The sequence below is a fragment of the Balaenoptera musculus genome, chromosome 17 (assembly GCF_009873245.2).
Source record: "Balaenoptera musculus isolate JJ_BM4_2016_0621 chromosome 17, mBalMus1.pri.v3, whole genome shotgun sequence".
Classification (NCBI taxonomy): domain Eukaryota; kingdom Metazoa; phylum Chordata; class Mammalia; order Artiodactyla; family Balaenopteridae; genus Balaenoptera; species Balaenoptera musculus.
In genome coordinates, this window is record NC_045801.1 from 38,419,161 (window position 1) to 38,439,726 (window position 20,566).

The following is a 20,566-nucleotide window of genomic DNA, read 5'->3' on the forward strand; positions in this document are numbered from 1 at the left end:
TATAGAGGACTTCCCTGGTGGCACAGTGGTTAAGAATCTGCCTGCCAGTGCAGGGCATATGGTTCAAGCCCTGGTCCGGGAAGATCCCACATGCCGCAAAGCAGCTAAGCCCATGAGCCACAACTACTGAGCCTGTGCTCTAGAGCCCACGAGCCACAACTACTGAGCCCACGTGCCACAACTACTGAAGCCCGCGTGCCTAGAGCCCATGCTCCACGGCAAGAGAAGCCACAACAATGAGAAGCCCACGCACCGCAACGAAGAGTAGCCCCTGCTCACCGCAACTAGAGAAAGCCCGTGCAGCAACGAAGATCCAACACAGTCAAAAATAAATAAATAAATTTATAAAAAAACAAAACAGAACAAAAAAAACGTGATGGACATTTTTCAGTTCTATACCTCTGAGTATATTGATTTAAAGTAATTAGAAAAGAGTTCAGAGAATATATCACCTTTTTCCAAGTTAAATTCAGGCAACAGTTTAGAAATAGTTAAAGATAAGAAACTAATATTGAATGAGCATCCGCCTTGCCAGGTACTGTATGAAACATACAACCTTGTTATTTTACTTAATTACTGCCCAGATGAATAGAAGTGAGTAATAAGTAGGTTAAATTTGAGATGAATTATATGAGATCAAACACTTGGAATTTTATATGGAATGATAAAATTAATAGCAGTGAGGTCTCCTTGGCCCTGGAATAATTTCCTAAGAGAAGCAGTCACCCTGTGACTGGGCTAATTTGAATTAAGGCTGGAAAGCTGACTGCACTGAGAGAATGAGGCAGATGACTGGTAAGTCTTTTCCATCTCTCATTTTCCCTAACATGCTGGCTTTTGCTCAAATTGAAATTCATGATGTGGAATATACGTTGTTTCGTGTATTTCTGTGTGCCATTATAAAGCTGTAAGCTGAAATGTGTCTGTATTCCATTAAATGATGGTCATAGCACAGCCAGAAAGCCCTGGTGAGGCCTTTTGGAATTCCAGAGAAGTCATCTCAAGCAGAAACTTTGGTCTCCAAGATTTTTATTAGAAACAAATGAAAGAAAACATAAACAGGCCAATGAGAGAGTGACCTGTAGTGTTCCACAAACCTCGACGCTGTGGATTCTCTCAGTCCTTTAGTGCCCTGTGCTCGGTGCCAGCCTGGATGAAGTCACTGGAGCTCTAAACCTCACGGGCTGCCTGTGATAGTGGCACTTTACACGGACGTTTATTTTAATGTTGGAAATATGCAGAAAATATCCCTTTTCTCAGTGGCTTGCTGGGTTGTCTGCCTTAGCACATTTTTCCCAAAACCAGCCTAAATAAGATGTGTGAAATAAATCTCTGAAGTTCTCATTTTGTGTCTGCTCATGCACTCTCAGCTGAAAGCATTCCTAAAACCTAAAAAACTTTATTTGAAACATCTTTTCCACCCATCCTTATTTTTTGAGAACGCCACAGAGTATTCCTAAAGAAATTGCTAATGATGATGTAATGCACTATTACATTTATAATACAGAGTTAATCCTGTCAATGACAGTATTTTTACTTTTTTGGACTCCTTTCAATTTAATCTCTAATGTACGTCAAGAAAAATGTAGAAAAGAAAAGATTGGGCTTCCCTGGTGGCACAGTGGTTAAGAATCCGCCTGCCCGTGCAGGGGACACGGGTTCGAGCCCTGGTCCGGGAAGATCCCACATGCCGCGGAGCAACTAAGCCCGTGCGCCACAACTACTGAGCCTGCGCTCTAGAGCCCGTGAGCCACAACTACTGAAGCCCGAGTGCCTAGAGCCCATGCTCCACAACAAAGAGAGCCACCGCAATGAGAAGCCCGTGCACCACAATGAAGAGTAGGCCCTGCTTGCTGCAACTAGAGAAAGCAAGGAAGACCCAATGCGGCCAAAAGTAAATAAATAAATAAATTTATTTTTTAAAAAAAGAAAAGATTATTGTTCTTAATCCAGGTAAATTTCCTCATTTGAAATTATGCACTTTACCTACAATTTCATTATCTTCAATAAATGACAATAGCAATTTTTTCCCTTTTTAAAAATTGAGGTATAATTTACAATGTTGTATTAATTTCAAGTGTACAGCAAAGAGATTTAGTTATATATATATAATATATACGTATTTTTTTCATACTCTTTTCTGTTATAGGTTATTACAAGATATTGAGTATAGTTCCCTGTGCTATACAGTAGGGCCTTGTTGTTTACCTGTTTTATATATAGTAGTGTGTACATGTTAATCCCAAACTCCTAATTTATCTCTCCTACCCCCTGCCCCCTGCTATTCCTTTTGGTAACCACAAGTTTGTTTTCTATGTCTGTGAATCTATTTCTGTTTTATAAATAAGTTCATTTGTATCATTTTTTTTAGATTCCACAAATAAGTGATAACATACAATATTTGTCTTTCTGTGTCTGATTTACTTCCCTTAATATGATAATCTCTAGGTCCATCCATGTTGCTGCAAATGGCATTATTTCATTCTTTCTATGGCTGAGTAATATTCCATTGTATATATATACCACATCTTCTTTATCCATTCATCTGTTGATGGACATTTAGGTTGCTTCCACGTCTTGTCTATAGTGAATAGTGCTGCTATGAACATGGGTGTGCATGTATCTCTTTGAATTATAGTTTCGTCTGGAAGTATGCCCAGGAGTGGGATTGCTGGATCACATGGCAACTCTATTTTTAGTTTTTAAGGAACCTCCATACTGTTCTCCATAGTGGCTGCACCAATTTACATTCCCACCAACAGTGTAGGAGGGTAGGAGGCTTCCTTTTTCTCCACACCCTCTAGCTATTTTTTAATTAACATGAATTACTGGACACCTTCCTTCCTGCCGATATGGATGGTGGGACAACTTTTCTCTCTATAAAGAAACATTTTTCAAAGTGTCACATCCTCAGATTTTCAAATCCTAATTCCGTGGAATTCACTGTAATTGACATACTTTTCCCCTCCAATTCTACAACTAACGGGGAACGGGCATTTTGGAGAAGTCAATACCACAAAACGGCTAGAGTTGATTGAGCCCGTGAGCACACTCAACGTGTCCACGTGTTTGAAGCTTGATTGTGACTGACATGAAAGTGCTTTTGTGGTTTGCTTTTTAGCAGTACAATAAAGTTGCCATTATAAGTGGTCAGAAACCACAAGCCAGATATTTACATGTGAGGATCTGTTTGTAGCATTATTATATAAATATGTTCTTTTCATGTCATGGGTTCTTTTTTTTATAAAAGAGTGCTTTCTTTACTACTTTGTCTTCTACTTTCCTATATTATAAACATATACCCTGCTTTCTCTTCAGATCATAGAGGTTAAACAATAAATTGAATATCCAGGCAGGAAAATTGATGAAATTTTCGTTTGCGGACTAGATCAGAGTTTACAAACTGGTGGCCTGTAGACCAGACCTGGCCACTGTTGTGTTGTGTTTGGCTCAAAGAATGTATTTTAAAATACAAATTAATTTCCCATGTTTAAAAATTGGGTAGTGATACACAAAAACTGGATTTTTGTCTTAAAGTATCAGATTTGGTAACACTGGACTTGCAGTTGGCTAGGGCTGAATTCTGGCTGCCACCTTTCACTGATCTTGTGTACGCCAGGTCGCCACGGTTCCACAGCCCCTCATCGCTACAGCCCACCACCCTCATTATTCTTTCTTCTTTAGAGGATTACCTAACTGGCCCCTGGAGACATTTGAGTTTGTGACCTGTGGACCAAAGGTTTTTTTTCTTTCCAGCTTTATCAGATAAGAATATCATATCCATAATCACATTTAAGTAAAGTGTAATTGATTTTTAAAACTTTGGGTTAAATTTGTCTTTTTAGAAGCGGTCATAAAAGGGTAAAAAATGGAGGGAAGTAAATAAATGGGAACAAAATCATTTAAAAATAGCCATACCATAACACATTTAAATAGTTACTGAAGTCTCTTCTGTGCTCTTAAACCTTTAATAAAAAAATTATTATTTGGGGAGAAAGGGAATTTAAGTAAAATGTGCACATATATCTTAATGTTGAAAATTGAAAAAAGGAATGCCAATTTACCTGTTATTCTACAGACACAAAAATCTAAACTCACATGTGAAAGTCTACCCTTGAGTTTAATTGCTAACATATAGAAAGTTGATGCTTAACTTCTGGGTTACTAATCCCCATTAGTAGCTATTACAGAAGATAATCTAAATCAAGTTTGTACATCCTATCTGAATTCTCATATGCCAACTCTTGACCACATTCAGGTAAGTAACTCTTCCATAATTACAGCCAGCTCTTGTGATGTCGGACTGGAGGTGAATGAAGAACAAACTAAGGTTTATTCCTACGTAGATCAGGAAGCATTAGGGAGCTCAACATCAGGGCACATGTCTACACTTGGGACTGGCACCTCCCCCATGCCTAGACCTGGTTCAGCTGAAGCCACGGGGATCTTGCTAGGCCTCTATCTGTTTTCATCTAGAAATCTGAATCAGAATGCCCAAATGTAAGTTTCCTTGTATCAACCTTGACAGGAAATCGTCTCCATTCTGGTTGCTAAACCAAGTGACATTTAATGGCTTAAAAGAGTATAGATGACTCACCAGTAGGAGTCAGTACATTATAATTGTTGCTGAGATTCTCCTGACCATAATGTATTATGATGAAGGCCAAGTGACTACCTTAATACACTGCCCCATGGGCGCACTCTTTTGAACCAAAGAAAATACTAGAAAAAACTTTTTTGTCCTTTCCTCTTACAGTGGTATTCCTACTATATTTTTTTTTAATTGATCATTTATTTCTTTTTTTTATATTTATTTATTTTATTTATTTACTTTCTTTTGGGGGGGCGGGCGGCATCAGGTCTAGTTGAGGCATGCGGGGTCTTCATTGAGGCATGTGGGATCTTTCATTGCGGCTCGGGCTCTTTGTTGTGGTGTGCAGGGTTCTCTCTAGTTGTGGCGCATGGGCTCCAGGGCGCGTGGGCTTTGTAGTTTGCGGCACACTGGCTCTCTAGTTGAGGCGCGTGAGCTCAGTAATTGTGGTGTGCGGGCTTAGTTGCCCCATGGCATGTGGGATCTTAGTTACCCAACCAGGGATCGAACCTGCGTCCCCTGCATTGGAAGGCGGGTTCTTTACCACTGGACCACCAGGGAAGTCCCCCTACTATATTTTTTTTTCCCATAGCCACTGTTTGAATTTTGGTATGTTATCTTTCATATGCTACCTTTTACCTTTTTTTTTTAATGCATTATGATCATTGTGGTCACAATGCCTCTGGAGTCACTGTGTTCACTGTGTAATGAATTTAACTCCAGTGTCCAGGATCACGCTGTATAGACCAGTGTCTGGGAGCACTCTCTGTGTAGACCCATGTCCTGTGAAGGCCAGGATGGAAAAGGATTCACGAACCTCTGCCCAAATATGCCTGTAGTCAAAAATGTACACAAAACTCTGAGTGCTGGAAGTTAGTGCTCAGTGGTTAACTATAGTTTAATAAGTTACAAGTGTGTTCTGTTTTAATGCTTTTGAACTATTGATCTTGAAATACTCTATTTTTAAATATTAAATTTTACTATAGGAATAGAAGTATAATAGTTTTTCTCCCGTTGTACATGTTTATTAGGCAATGGTTGTTGATGTAGCAACAAATAGACAGGGTTGAGTCTGACAGATCTCTGATTGCAAATATATATGGGAGCACTTCAGTTTATTTATTTTTTCTCATTTAAAAAATTTACTTCTGTTCTTAGAAGTCATGTTATTAGCTGTTGCTCAGAAACTGTCTTTTTCTCAGCACAGCTCTCACTTTAACCATGTTCTGCAAGATAAATGAGTTATAAGTAGATGTATCTTAATAGAATGTTCTTTTTTATTACTTTCTTTGATAAACTTATTCTCTTATCTAAAAATTTTGTAGAAAATCACATGTTCTCTTAAAACTTAAAAAAAATGCATCAGACATATAAATTCTTTCAGAAAGTAAAGGTAGCATATTTATGTTTCATAAAACTCTATTTTATGGCAATTGATATAATTTGATGCTTATAGTATATTTCAAGTTTATTGTTACCAGTCATGTCCTTTTTGCTTTTAGCAGTGAAATTATCTCCTACATAACATTCTTCCCTCTTCCTTCTGAAAGTGAAATTATTTATGAGGTGGTGGTTTAGCAACAAGAAGAGAAGGAAAATGATGCCTTTCTTACTCCAAGGGAGAAATGGAGTGTCGTGTACTAGAAAGAGCTCTGGACTGGAATGAGGAAATATGCATGCTGGTTCCAGCTGTGCTGTAATATAAATGTTTGTTAGATGAATGGATCAGTTTCTTTGGACCTCAGTTTCCCAATTATAAAGTTCAGAACCTAGAGTAGATTATCTCTGTGTCTACTATTAGCTCTAAAATTTCCTTATTCCATGTAAGCAATGTCTACCTTCTTACTGGAATCCTTTGCTGTGAAATGGTCAGTTCAAGTATTGTTATAATGGAATGCATTTGGTATGTGTTCGTGTAATGATACTTCACCTATTTTTTGTTGTTAATCTATCTCCCTCCTCTTGGAAACATTCCTTACCTAATTACACAGGCAGTCAGTAATGGGAGTTGGGAGTGAGGTCTTGATTTTTATACTTTTTCTAATGCTCTAACATGTGAAATTAGTTTCCATGAATTATTTGGTCCAAATCTGAAATAGAAATTTATCATACATTTTTATGCTTGTCCCAAACTCAATTCTTAATGTAACGGGCCACATATCTATACATTAATTTATCTTCAGAAACTATTGCTTTAATGTTTTAAAGCCATGCCACACAATAAACTCATGCTTGGTGGACATTTCCCATGCTCTGTTTATTTTGTGTGAAGCCCCCATTCCTATAAATAACCTGCTCAGGAAAAATTTGCAAGGACATAGCTCAACTTGAATGAGAGAGAGCTAGGTTGAAAAAAAGATGGAAAAAACATATGTGGATTCCAGCTTATCTTGAATGAGTGTTCTGGCGTGGATTTTTTTATTTTGTTTTAAATCAATTGCCAGAACACCAGATATAGTTACATTCAAGCTTAACTGATTTAATGGATTATAATTCAGATTCATTAAAATTGTATCTATGAAGAATTTTTAATGACATGGCAAATTGTAATATAGTAACTGAGGAAACTGAGAAAAGAAATTTTGCATTACAGTTTGATCTCAACCAGAGGGAAATAAACACACAAACATATTAACTGTGGTTCTTTCCTAGATGATGAGATTATTTTATAATGATTTTTCTTTCTGTATTTTTGCTTTAAAAAAAATAAGAAATTCAACTAATAGTTTTTGTCAAATATTTAAAATACAAGTAATGTTGTGGGGTTTTGTTTTTTGTTTTTGTATTATTGCAAATTTGGATCTTCCCTTGCCTCTACTCATGACTCCATAAGAGGAACAGCTCAGATTCAACTTACCCCACACACACCTGAGGCCATAGCAGTAGGTCATGGCACAGTTGTGAGGCTGAGATTTCAGTAGCATCAATAATGGGAAAGAGGGTCTTCAACATCACAAGGGTCAGCAAATGCAGGAGATCCCACCAACACTTTTATTTATGTGCTGAGTACTAGCTACACATGGGAGATCTTCAAAGAATAAGGCATATCTCAGAGTAAAAGGAACTGATAATCTTTTTCGGGAGACAGGCAAAAAAAATCTTAAGTGTAACAAAAAAGTTATATATTATAAGGGGTAATCACACATATGGGTGGAGTGGTCAACTCAGTCTGGGAGAATCCAGAGGTGATGCTTGAGTCTAGAGTTGGGTGAAAGGATGGAGGCAGGGTTGCCCAGGGAATAGCTTGTATAAAAGTCCTTTAGCATGAAACTCAATGGGGGTTCCGGAAATTATGATTATTTTATTAAGAGTGGACATAGAATATAAAAGAGATCGAGGGCAAACGAGGCAAGGAAGTTGTCAGGAGTAAAGTCACGGCTGTCTTTGAATGTCATGCTTAGTAGTTTGGCCTTTGTCTCTGGATGGCTAGAAGCCATTAAGAGGTTTTAAAGCTGTGGATTTACATTAGATTTCCATTTTAGAAAGATGACTCCTAGTGCTGTGGGGAAGGGGTAGTGAAATGGGAGGCCCAGAGAGAAGCTACTTTAACGGTCTAAGCCTGAGGTGAAGCTGACCTGAACTGTGACAAGGGAATGAAGAGGGGATGGACTTGAGAGACAGTGAAATCCAGACTTAACAGACACAGTAGCCTGTTGGATGTGTGGTGTGAAGGAGAGGGGGTACCAGGAGGAGCCTTAGGATACTGGTGCTCAATAAAGGTATCACTGGACTAGGGATTACGGGAGGAGATGATGGGAAATAATGTCTCCGCTTGGAATATATTTAAAGTTAAGACTTCCTCCTTTTCATCCTTTCTTCTTTCCTTCCCATCTATCTCTTTCTGCCTTTCCATTCCTTCCTTCCTTCCTTCCTTCCTTCCTTCCCTCCTTCCTTCCTTTCTTTTCTCTTCATTCATTTAGTAAACTCTTATTAAGCCCTCACTGTATACCATGCACTATCCCAGTCACTGTCGTAGGTTCATTGTAAACCAGGCCAATTTCCATGAATCCTCAACCATGAGGGGCAAGAGGCCATCTCCACAGCCCCAGCCACTGGGTGTCTCTGACCAGGACACAGCTAGTCAGGCCTAAGACTACTTAACTCCTTTCAAATGGCATTGCATACTATATGTTTTTATATTTGGAAACACCACTAATGGCCATTTTCTTTCTAGGTAGTGCCATTATTTCTGTTATGTTTCTGAAAGAAAATTTGAGAGCCTCAGATTTACTAGGTAAGTAATTATTTAATTCATGTAATTAAAACACTGCTCGATGAGGAAATAAATAATCCTATCCAATAAAAATATGTGTTTTAAAAACAGGAAGCAAATTACTGAAATGGATATAGTCTCATCTAGAGGCAAACATTATTCTGTCTTGGAACTGCCGTCTGCTCTTTGACAAGAAATACGTGCACCTTCATTATACCCTCTGCCCATGCCATTGACCACAGCAAATCATTATTTTACAGTATTATTTTTATGAATGTTACGAAATTTTTATGAACATAATAAAATCCAAGAAAACTAATAGAGTATTCCACTTCATAGGACATATTTGATAGATTGTTGTATGAAAGTACTACATAAAAATGAAAACCACATACAAAAATTAGATGCACCAAATAGCTGCTTAATTTCTATTTAGCCCTTTCCAAAAGTAACATAGAATGTTGATCTTCAAAATTTTATTTAGAAATACAGCTATTAATGGAAAATCACAGTAGCCTTCCTGGTTGTAAAAGATTTCCGCTATATGGCAAAGCCATCACATTTTGATTGTATCTTCTACCTCTAGTTGGAAATATCATTAGTGAGAAGAATTATAGAGCTTCATATTTTCTTCCTTGACAAAATCCTGTGTGAATTACTGCTGACATATGATAATGAGTATGATACTTCCGAAACTTTAAATAAATCTATGTCTACTCAGTTCCAAAGAGATCATTTTAAAAAAATTTTGAGCTTAAATGTGACACCAGTGTTGGTATGTTGAACATTTGTTTCCCTGATCATGTTTCCCTTGAGCCTAGTGTCTTGAAAGAGTTTTCACTTTCTCTTTTTCTTCCTTGGTTTGATCCTGCTAGTAGAGTTTTTAGTCAACATTGTCAAATTTTCATGGTTAAAATGTTTTTCCAAATGCATTCATATGTGAATTCAAATATATTATTTTTCTGTATTCTTTTTTCGTATTATGATTATGGACTCATTTGGGGAGGTTGTATGGAATCAGAAATAAGAATGAGCAATGCCTGAGTTTTATAGATTAAAACAATTAGGTCCTCCATTATGTTCCTCATTTATCAAATGTCTTAGGGAAACTTTAAATCATTTAATCTAACATATGTCATCTTTTGTAGTTAATGGTTGGTTAATGTTTAAATAAATGTAAGGTATTTAATGAGGTAATACAGATGGATGTAAAGGAAAACTTGCCAATTATCATGAACCCTTGTGATAAAAAGATGATTAAGACAGAATCCCTGCCTTCAAATAATACAGTCAATGATAAAATATATACAAAAACACCTTTTTTTAAAAGCAGAAAATAATATGTATCATAATGCCTTGAGCCTTTAGTTTAGAGCAGGGTTTCTCAACCTCAGCACTACTAACATTTTAGACTGGATAATTCATCCTAGGGGGCTGTCCTGTGCGTTGTAGGGTGTTCAGCAGCATTCCTTTTGGCCTTTACCCAGTAGATGCCAATAGCACACTTTGCCCCAGTTATGACTACCAAAAATAACTTCAAACACTGTCAAATCTCCCCTGGGGGGGCAAAATTGCCTTCGGTTGAGAACCACTGGTTTAGAATAAAGAGAGATTATTCTAGCTGGGAAGCTCAAAGAGAATTTTCTACAGCAGAGGTACCATTTGAATCAGTTCTGACAGCTGAATAGGACAGGCATGGGCCACATCCCAGCATTTGGAGAATGACATACAGAGGGAATAACACGAGAAGTGTTGACAAACGTATAAAAAAGTAAGGCAAGTTTCTATGTAATACTGTACTACAACCACTGCCAATGAGGATTAGGAAAAAAATTAATGAAAGTCATAACTATAGAAAGGGAAGAAATAGAAATAGCAATAGTTGCCAATGATTTGATTTTATACTTAGAAAACCCTATCAACTAAACGTTGCTAAAAGCAGTATACTAGCTCGACATCGAAGGATATAAATTAAACTCACTCTCAAGGGTTCAAATCTGTATTCAACTTCTGCAATCAACTGTGTGGCCAACGTATTACTTAACTTCTCTAAGCCTCAGTTTGCTGACAAATATAGACGACTGTTTTGCGGGGAGGGGGTTGTTTGTTTTTTGTTTTTTAATTTTTGGCTGCACCACGCGGCTCGCAGCATGCGGGATCTTAGTTCCCCAGCCAGGGATGGAAGTGCGCCCCCTGCAGTGGAAGCGTGGAATCTTAACCACTGGACTGCCAGGGAAGTCCCTAGAAGACTGTTTTAAGGGTCAAACTGGGTAATTGATACAAGCACTTTGAGAAATGTAAAGCCCTGTTAATAAAATTGGTATTATTTCTGTGATCAACTTCATTACCAAGAGGTAATACTAAAACGTAAGAAATAGGAAACACACACACATACACACATAACAAAAAAAAACACAAACAAAAACCTCTATTAATTCTTTGATTCTTTGCTTATTTCTCTTACTTTAATAACAGCCAACATTTATTAAATATTTACCCCTTTCAGGTACTGTGTTTTACATGAACCACCTCATTTAAATGGAGGAACAATCCATTTATAGAACTGATACTTAGGCTAAATAACTTAACCAAGGTCAAATAATTAGTCAGTGGTGGACCAGTGTTCTAATAATGGCAGCCTGATTTAACTATAGCATAATGGGTGAGGGTAAGTCTCTAGTGTCAGAGAGCTATGTGACCTTTGCTAAGTTACTTAGTCTCTTTAAGCCTCATTTCCTCAACCTTAAAATGAAGTATTACCTACCTCATAGGATTAAATGAGTTCATTTATGTAAATCTCTGAGAACGGGGTCTGTCATGTAATAAGTCCTCAATAATGTCAGCTATTATTATCCTTATTACTAACACCACCACCCACCACTACTGGTTCACGAGAGGAAACCTTGATTAGGATATTCTAACAAACTTTAGCAATCCAGGTAACATTTCGCACAACTCTGGTTGAGTTTTTTTAGCCTTTTAACTTAATGCTTTTTGAGCAGGGATATATCTGATGTCACATTTGTTTCCTCCTGTCATTAAAAGTGATCAATTCTTGACTTGAATCTAGAGTCACAGGAGTAAGAAAGGACTTAGTCACCAATTCCATACCCATGCTTCCAACAGCAATATCATACGATTATCATGATCTGAGATGTAATAACCCATTTCGTGCTTGGGGAAGGACTTTTCCCCAACCGTACTCAGTAATGTGTTAAGTCACCTGTATTTTCATTGGGCCTGTATTGCTGTTGCCTTGAGAAATTTTGGCTCTTTCCATTAAAAGCTAAAAATGTTTTTTTTTCTTTACAGGGACTAAAATCAAACAGGGAAAAGAGTAGTTAATGGCATTTTTTGAAAGATTAACGTATAAGCATGCTAAAAACTAAATCGTCAAAATGTGCAAAAGAAAATCATTTACTTTTCCCTGCTTCAAGCAAATGAAAGTTTGTTTTTCATGATGGAACAAATGAAGATTTTTTTGGACCATGTGGAAACAAGCTGAATTAATTTATTGCCAAATGTTGCTCTGTGGCTATGAAGCATTTCAGCACTGGCCTCAAAAAATGACCTCACAAAAGCTATGTCTGAAAGGAATCGCCAACTATTATTAACTCAATGACAGGCTTTGGACCATGCTCTGATTCTTAGTGGATTAATAATTTTAAATTATTTTAATGATTATTTTTCCTCTAAAAAGCACCAAATTTCTCTCCCCTTCAAGCAGCCAGAACTATAGTATTTTCCCCCTCTTCTCCCTTAGTCATCAAAAATACTGAATCTAATAGTCTGTGAGATCCTAGTTGATTTAATCCAGATAGCGTCATCATAAAAAGAAAAATTATAGTCAATTCATCAGCACTCTCCAGAGACCAGTAACTTGATTATTTCAAGTCACCTATAAATGGTTTCCCCAGATAGAATGTCAAGAGATTAATAGTGAGACAAAGACCACCTGCTTCCTTCCTACTCCCACACCAGAGGTCAGCTTGGTTGGAAGCCAGTATCTAGAATACAGATCTAGCCAAACAAACCATCATTTCTGGTTCAGAGGACAGGTTGGCTATTTGGTCTTAAAGTTGTGTCAAGAATGGTAGACTTTCTGATGCTAGATTCAGAACTATTTGGATTCACTACATTATTGAGACTTCCCAATCCAGGGCTCCTTCGGGATTTAGCTGCCTTCAGCCTGGGGAATCTGGAAAGATTGTACTGAGGGGAAGGCATCCTTTGGTGTTAAGAGGTCCAGTTTATGCTGTGACTCCTGGTAACCCACAAAAGCAATAGCTGGACCCCCATTGATCAGGAGGCATATTTCAGGCTCCAAGAGAACCAGCCAGCAGTGTTGGTTGACATCAGGTTAGCTGAATTTTTAAAACTCTTAAGGCTACCAGAAGTCAGGTCAAGCCAGATTCCAGAAGCTAGCTAAAAGGCAGTTAACACTAGCTGGCATTGAGCCGGAGAGTGGGGACAAAATTAAAGGAGATTTCAGGTTTTACTTAAGGAGAAGGGTGGGCTGGGAAACCAGATGTCAGTTGAGGAAGAACTATGCAAGTAGACCCTAGAATCCAAGGCTTGCACAGGTGAGGAACTCAGCGGGTTGGAGATGCCGGTGAACAGAAGCATAAGAAGAGGCCTGATTCTAGGCTGTTTTCCCTTCCACCACTTTTATATTTCAACTTCAGTGCACAAGTATCTATAGGAGACTTTTGCAACGGAACTTCAGTAGCCTCTTGAAACAGAGGCTGCATTCTCACAGCTGGATCCAGTTAAATGTCAGGCATTTCTCAGAGTATAAAACATTCCTCAAAACACTCCTTCAGGATGATATAAATGGTCAAATATGTTTAGAAAATATTACAGCCATATCCTCCCTAAGGAGATTCACAATGAACACTAACACATTGAGGACCTCAGGGGTCTTCCAGTAAAAGAACTATTTAAGTTGGTTTAACTCACCTCTTTCCAAATAGATTTGACTTGAGACCTTTTTTGGTGGAGGGTCCATCTTATGAAACTGGGTTCTAGGGAACACCAGTTTGGAGACGCTCTTCTAAGGGAACCTCAGGGCCAGTCAGGGACCCCAGGGACCACTGCCAGGAGGAGTCAGTTCCTTCCATCCGCAGTGGGGATGCTTCATCCAGCCTCAGGTTATGCTCGGTACAACTCCTGGGTGCCACTCGCTGAGACTACAATGTGAAGGACAGCCGTGAGTTGTCCGTTCATCAGCTCCGGTCCATTGTGCATACAAGAGGTAGAAGAGTCTAATCACTGAGGATAAGTTACCTAGGTTCCAATCCAAGCTCTCCACTTAGCTAGAAAATCCCTTCTGTGACTCAATTTTCTCCTATGTCAAATGTGGCTAGTAATACTTTAACAGTATCCAATGTTATGTATTATATAATACATAATATACATGTAGTATATGTTAGTATAGTAACATGGTGGTATAGTTATTTTTTGTAGGCTTTTTTTGTAAGAATTATTATATGTGTATGAAGCATTTAGAATTGTGCTAAGTATTAGCTATTACTATTATAGTTCTTATTATCATCACATTTCTGTATGATGGTGATCATAATATAACTCTCATGTCAGCCACAATTGTCTATGAAATCTATAGTTTTAAGAACATCACTTAAAAAGAATGATACCTTCCCTTGCCCTCCCAGGATACCTAGTCTATCTACTATAAAGAGCAGGGATGCGTTTGTTTCCCTGCTTTGTACATATGACAAGTTTATAGGAAGAGACTTTATTAATACTTGTGTACTGTATCAAGCTAAATCTGAAACTCCCATCAGATCATTATAGACTTTTTATGTGACTTGAGTCGTATTTGATGAGAAAATGTATTTGCTGCAGGTCTGGGCATGAGGGTGGTAGATGAGGCCACATCCCTGTATCGTGGGTCGTATCCAGCATCCCATGGTTGACCCCCACCTGCAGCTTACCCACTGCTGCCCGACTGCTCCACCTTTGGTCCCCTCCAATAGCCAGCTCTTGGTGCTTTGTGCACCAGTTCCCTGAGGTTAGCAGTGGGTAGCAAACATAGCGCTGGTAGTGTTTCTTCTTCTCTGTGTTCTCTCAGTTATGTCTTTGCTTTCTTTTGCCTTCTTTTAAGACCAGTGGAGAGAAGTCTTCACTAGGCAGTCAGGAGATGCCAGCCAAGTCCTTTCTATCCTGCTCTTCTATTCTCAAATTGAGTTGTTAACCCTGTAGAGACAGCCCCAGGGACAGTCCCTGGTCATCCCTAGACTACAACATTAGAGATACGAGTTTGGATTAATTTTGAAGCTTGACTCAGATGGTCTTTGACCCTTGGCAGTCAGCATCCTAAGTTGGATCTGTCCCAGGGTCCTTTGTCACATCAGGTCTCCAGATGAGCTTTCAAACATATTCAGTTCCCCAGACTGGCCTCTTGCAGAGCCAAATTCCTGGAGTCTAGCAGGTATGATAAGTTAATTTGTACCTAGAAATGAGGACACTGCATCACAGAGGGATAATCAACTTGCCTGGGCCCTTCCAGCTAACAGTAGCAGTGAAATTTGAATTCTATGGAGCTAGTCTCAGCTTGGATTAGACTTCTCTTATCCAAGTGTTGACCTGACATTTAACCATTTCCCTGGGCCAAGGGCATGTCAAGTGCTGCTTTCTTTCCTTTAGGATCTTATACTTCTAGAGTACTCCTTTGGTCAAATGGGCCAACAAAAGGTAAACTAGCAAGTTGTCTAAGTCAGAAATCTGCCTTTCAAAAGAAGGAATATTTGTGGCTTGACTGAAATAAAAATAGCAGGAACTGATGTTTCATGCCACTTTTAGAAAAAGGTGGGATGCAAATACATTTTACAGAAATTTACTGAAGGACTTGCTAATGGCTACCTTCAACACTTTTAAACACTTACGTTAATGTGCACATGACTCATGAAGCAGAGAGTAAATCACACAGAAAAATAAAAATGACACCAAAGAAACAAGCAAATGACAGGTAGCAGCTATCCAGAACTGCCTTTGTAAATGTCGGAAGTTGCTGAAATTAAAATTATTAAGAAGAAAGAATATATGACCTCCTGAGCTGCCACGGAGTTACTCACTAGTCTTGCAGTGACATGAGGTACAGATGAGATAATGCATGTGAAAAAGTACTTTGAAAGGATAATTGTAAAACTGTCAGTCATTTTATTTGTTTTTAAGGAGTTTTGGAATGCAGTGAAGATCTACATTGGTGGAAATGGGCACAGTATGCAAATGTGGAAGCAGATGTGAAACAGGGAGGGATGTGCCAGGATGTGAAACAGGGACCATGTTGGAAATAACACTGCCTCCACAAAATGGAATACTATGCAGACTCTGAAAGAATGAGGCCGCCCTGCATATAATGATGTGAAACATTCTGCAAAGATGTTCTGTTAAGTAGAAAAAAAGCAAGATACAGAAATGTGTGATATGCTACTATCATTTGCATAAAAAACCAAAACACATGCACTCTCACACACACCTGCCTAAAACATCTCTGAAAAGAAAACCTCAAGAACCAGCAGCAGTAGCTAACTTTGACGAGGGGACCTAGTGAGCCCCAAGGGTGTGAGACAGATTTAACTTTTCACTGATCCCTCTTGTGTGGCTTTTGAATTTTTTACCATATGCGTGTGTTACCCATTCAAAACTAAATGTTCTAAAAAGGAAATTTAATTGACACTAGATGCAGTTAGATGAGATAAAGAAATGACTGGCAGAGGAACTCAATATAGATAAGAAATCTGGATTTCACAAAAGTAAATTGGAAGTCTCTGAGACTTTGAAATTGTATTCAATGCATTTATTCTACTTTACCAAGTTTAGAAAAGTGGTTTTTTTAAAATCCTTTCTTCCTAGGAATGAAATATTGAACAATTATCTTATAAGATCTTTTTTTTTTTTTTCCAAAGAAAGGACAGAGCTGACCAATAATTTTGTCCAGGTTCTTATGTATGGTTTTTATTATTTTCCTTTCATTGAAATGCTTAATAATGTATATTGTTTTCTTTTTAAAAATTCTCATTAGAAAATAGCTTTTAAAATTGTGTATATGATTTCTGTCTTCACAAAGTATTACAGAATAAATTGTTGCATTAGAGTAAGCTTATTTTATAGCTCCTACAGCACCATGAATAGCTATTGTCCAGCTTGTGTAAAAAATCAAATGAATTCTCAGAAACTAGAGTTCAAAACTCTAAGTCATTTGGTTAAGAGCAACAGGAAATTGATGTCTTCAAATTGTGAGATTTTATAGACACACCAAATTGTTCCAGGTTGGAGTGAATGCTGGTTGTAAATTATATACACAACAATGCTGACCTCAGTGGTGAAACAGGTTGAATTATGTTTTCATGTGTGCTATCCGAAAAATGCTACATAAACCAGTTTTTCTCAGGCTGCTAATTATTAATAAATAAGCAGTTTTCCATGTTATTTGGAAAGGCAAGTCCCCTTCTTCTGTGGCCACTCCTCCCCCCACACATTCCCTTCCTCCATTATTACAGTATAAGTAACGTTAAGGTGATGACAGTAACACATTCCTACATAGGTTTATTATGTGGTATTTTACCAAGCTATCCCTGGAATTCTAGATTTTAAATTGGATCAAATAAATCTTACAGCAGAGTCATCTTTCACCTTCGTTATTTCTGCTAAAAGGACTCCAATAAATGGCAATGATTAAGGTATTCATTTACCAGAGTTTCAAAGTATAAAATACCCAAGTTTGTGTGTGTAAAGGACCCAAAGATGACTAGGTGCAGAGTAGATCATCATCAGGTGATGGATTTCCCCACTCTCTGGGCTCTGCCATCTAGATCTAGATGGATCTAGATTCATCGTGCCCTTACTGGTCCACGTGGAAACAAACAGCCAGGTTGGATGTGTTTTCATGTCTCCATATGCATGCGTTCTGATCTTCCCCATCTTTGAGGAAAGCTTCTCTGAAGAGGCCAGGATTCATCTGGAACAACAGAGAAAAATCAGAATTTATGTCCTACCGCATCCATTCCCTAGCCCTTATCCCCCTTTAAAAGTAATGCCGTCGGGTGAATGCGTGATGCTATCTGGGGATGGTTTGATGAATTGTATTTTAATAGACATGGACTTTTACGAGTAATGCTTAGTCTATAGGTAATGTTTACATAAACAAAAAGACTTAAATGTCCCTTTTCAACTTGTTTGTCTTTTCAATTTTATTTAAAGGTATGACACTGGCATTTGCAGGAACATATTTATTGGTGAACTTTGCTCCAAATATAACTCAGGATATCTCCGCAAGAACAGTACAGTATTACTTTGTTGGCTGGCAGTTCATGACCTACGGGGTAAGAATTCTAAAAATTTTACTGTTGCAGAGGCAATATTATCTAGACCACTGGTACATGCAGATGCTGGAGAACTAATATAATCTTTTCTTCTCAGCATTAATATCTCATTAAAATGTAAATATATTTGACCAGTACTAAAGTATTTCAATCACTAAAGCAGCAATAAAAGCACCCCCGTTTCCCAGGTATTCTGTCCTTGGGGGTGACCTATCACTGGAACAATTTCCACAATTTAATGGAATTTAACCTGGCAAATTCCAGAGCAACATATTTTAGGACAATTCAGAGTAAAAACAAACAAACAAAAAAACTCTCTTCCCAGGTCAAAGGAAAGCACCTGAAGACACATTTTACTTCACTGAATTTTATCCAAGATAGGTATTCCCTTCAAAAAAGCATTCTTTGAGACCAATGCAGTAGCCTGTCTTAGGAGAAGCAGACAGCAGGTAGGACAATACTGAGAGATGTGTAAAAGAAAGAACGGAATGAGCTGATGTAGAAATTGGAAGCCACTAATTGGGATATTTTATTTGATGCAATGGCTGTATCCAGTAGGTATAGAGCAGTGGTCCCCAAACTTTTTGGCACCAGGGACCGGTTTCGTGGAAGACAGTTTTTCCACAGAGGGGGGGTGGGGGGGTGGTTCAGGCAGTAATGCGAGTGATGGGGAACGATGGGGAGCGGCAGATGAACCTTCGCTCACTCACCCGCCGCTCACCTCCTGCTGTGCAGACCGGTAGAGGTCTGAGGCCCGCGGGTTGGGGACCCCTGGTACAGAGAATATGATTGAAATGGTTGGTATGTAACTTGTTATGGAAGTCAGTTTAGATTGGAGAATAAGAATATTCTAGGAAGGGCAGGCAGTAAGAAGAAAACTGGGATTGTCTAAATGAGCATTTAACCAAGAACCGAATTGGTAAAATATCAAGAGTTGTGAATTCAATAAAAATAATCAAAGCACACAGAGTCAAACATTTTTAGGGTTAGAAGTGACCTCAAAAAACTATCTGGTCCAGTGATCTGCCATTAAAACAGGTAAAATAGTATGATCCTGCTGTATACCTATTATTTAAACGTGTGACATTGGCATTTGCAGAGACATGGCGAACTTTGCTCTCAGTGTGATGTACCTCAGGATATGACAGCAGGAACTGCATGGTATTACACTATTGTGTGGCCCTTCCTAGTCGTATGACAAGAATCCTATATATTTTACCATCTCTGATATACAATTCTGACCACTGGGACACAAGTGTTTATAGGGCTTTTCTTTTTATAGTCTCTCACTCTACTTCTTTCTCTTACTCAACAGAGACACTCTGTTTAAAAACATTCCTCATACTCTACACCCCCTTTAATAAACTATCCTATTTCCCTTCTAAACACCACCAAAGATTTATTCCCCTCCACTTTCTCAGCTCCTAGTCACTCCTCACTCGTCCTAAGCTAGTAGACCCCTCCCCACGAATTACCAAGTGGAATTGCTTTTTTTGGTCCTGATTCTTCTTGAGCCTTGTGCAGCACTTCCTGATGGTCCACTCTCTTCTCCTTGCATCTCTCTCTTCCCGGGCTTCCTCGGTTTGTTTTCCCTGTTTCTCTTCCTCCTCTCTGATTAGTCCATCCCAGGCTCTTGGTAGGTACCTCCTTCTCTTCTGCCATCCACTCTTTATCTCTTTGTGCTAAAAACTCATCCAGGGTTTTCTAGGGTGATCTCATTGCCCACTCCACCGCCATCATTCTTTAGAAAGACTTCCAAATCCAGACCTGCATCTCCTTCCCAGATCTCTTCTAAGCTGCAAAGCTGTGTTCTCATCTGTCTACTTATTACTCGTCCCTGCTTGGATGTTCCATAGATTCCACAAAAGTAACATCTCAAAAACTGAACTCAATGTCTTTTCCCCTAAACTCCCTCCTCTCTTAAATTGGAAGGCTCCCCTTACTCCTGCCCTCCATCAGACTTTAGGATTGGGCTTCCCAATTCAGAGTAGGTTTCCTCAGGTCCGTCATACTTTATGTCTCCCCCTCCCCTATTTTATCTTCCTATGTCCACCATACCCAGTCCTTTAACTATTAAGCCTTTCATCAATCAAATCTAAGCACTAGAAGGGCTCATTCAGCATTTCGTGATAGTCTAGACTTGAAGTCCTACCAACACATTATTATTCTTTGCCTACAAGCAAAACAAATTCTTCATCCGGTAAGAAAAGGGTCACAGAGTCTGTGACCAGAAAATTAAAAGCCTGAGCTGAATCCTTTGGAGATTAAAGATGCATCAAGACTTATTTCCTGGAATAAACAGCATTGTTTGATGATGATGTATTGTATATCGTTTTAACACCATAGAAAACATTTTAAAAGAACAAAACTACCTTTTTAAACCTTATAGTTCCACGAAGAAAGTACTCTGAAATTAAT

At 38.4% G+C, this 20,566-nt stretch overlaps 1 protein-coding gene across 3 annotated transcripts in view; it reads left to right on the plus strand.

Annotated features, from left to right (window-relative positions):
• NIPAL2 (NIPA like domain containing 2) overlaps positions 1–20,566 on the plus strand; it is a 72,496-nt gene that overhangs the window by 31,418 nt on the left and 20,512 nt on the right. For all 3 annotated transcript variants that reach the window (XR_005017014.1, XM_036830198.1, XM_036830199.1), the window contains 2 exons: positions 8,766–8,825; positions 18,027–18,148. Coding sequence is in view for 2 of the 3 variants with exons in the window: in XM_036830198.1 (XP_036686093.1) it covers positions 8,766–8,825; positions 18,027–18,148 (182 nt within the window). In the remaining variant the exon portion in view is untranslated. The remainder of the gene's footprint in view (positions 1–8,765; positions 8,826–18,026; positions 18,149–20,566) is intronic.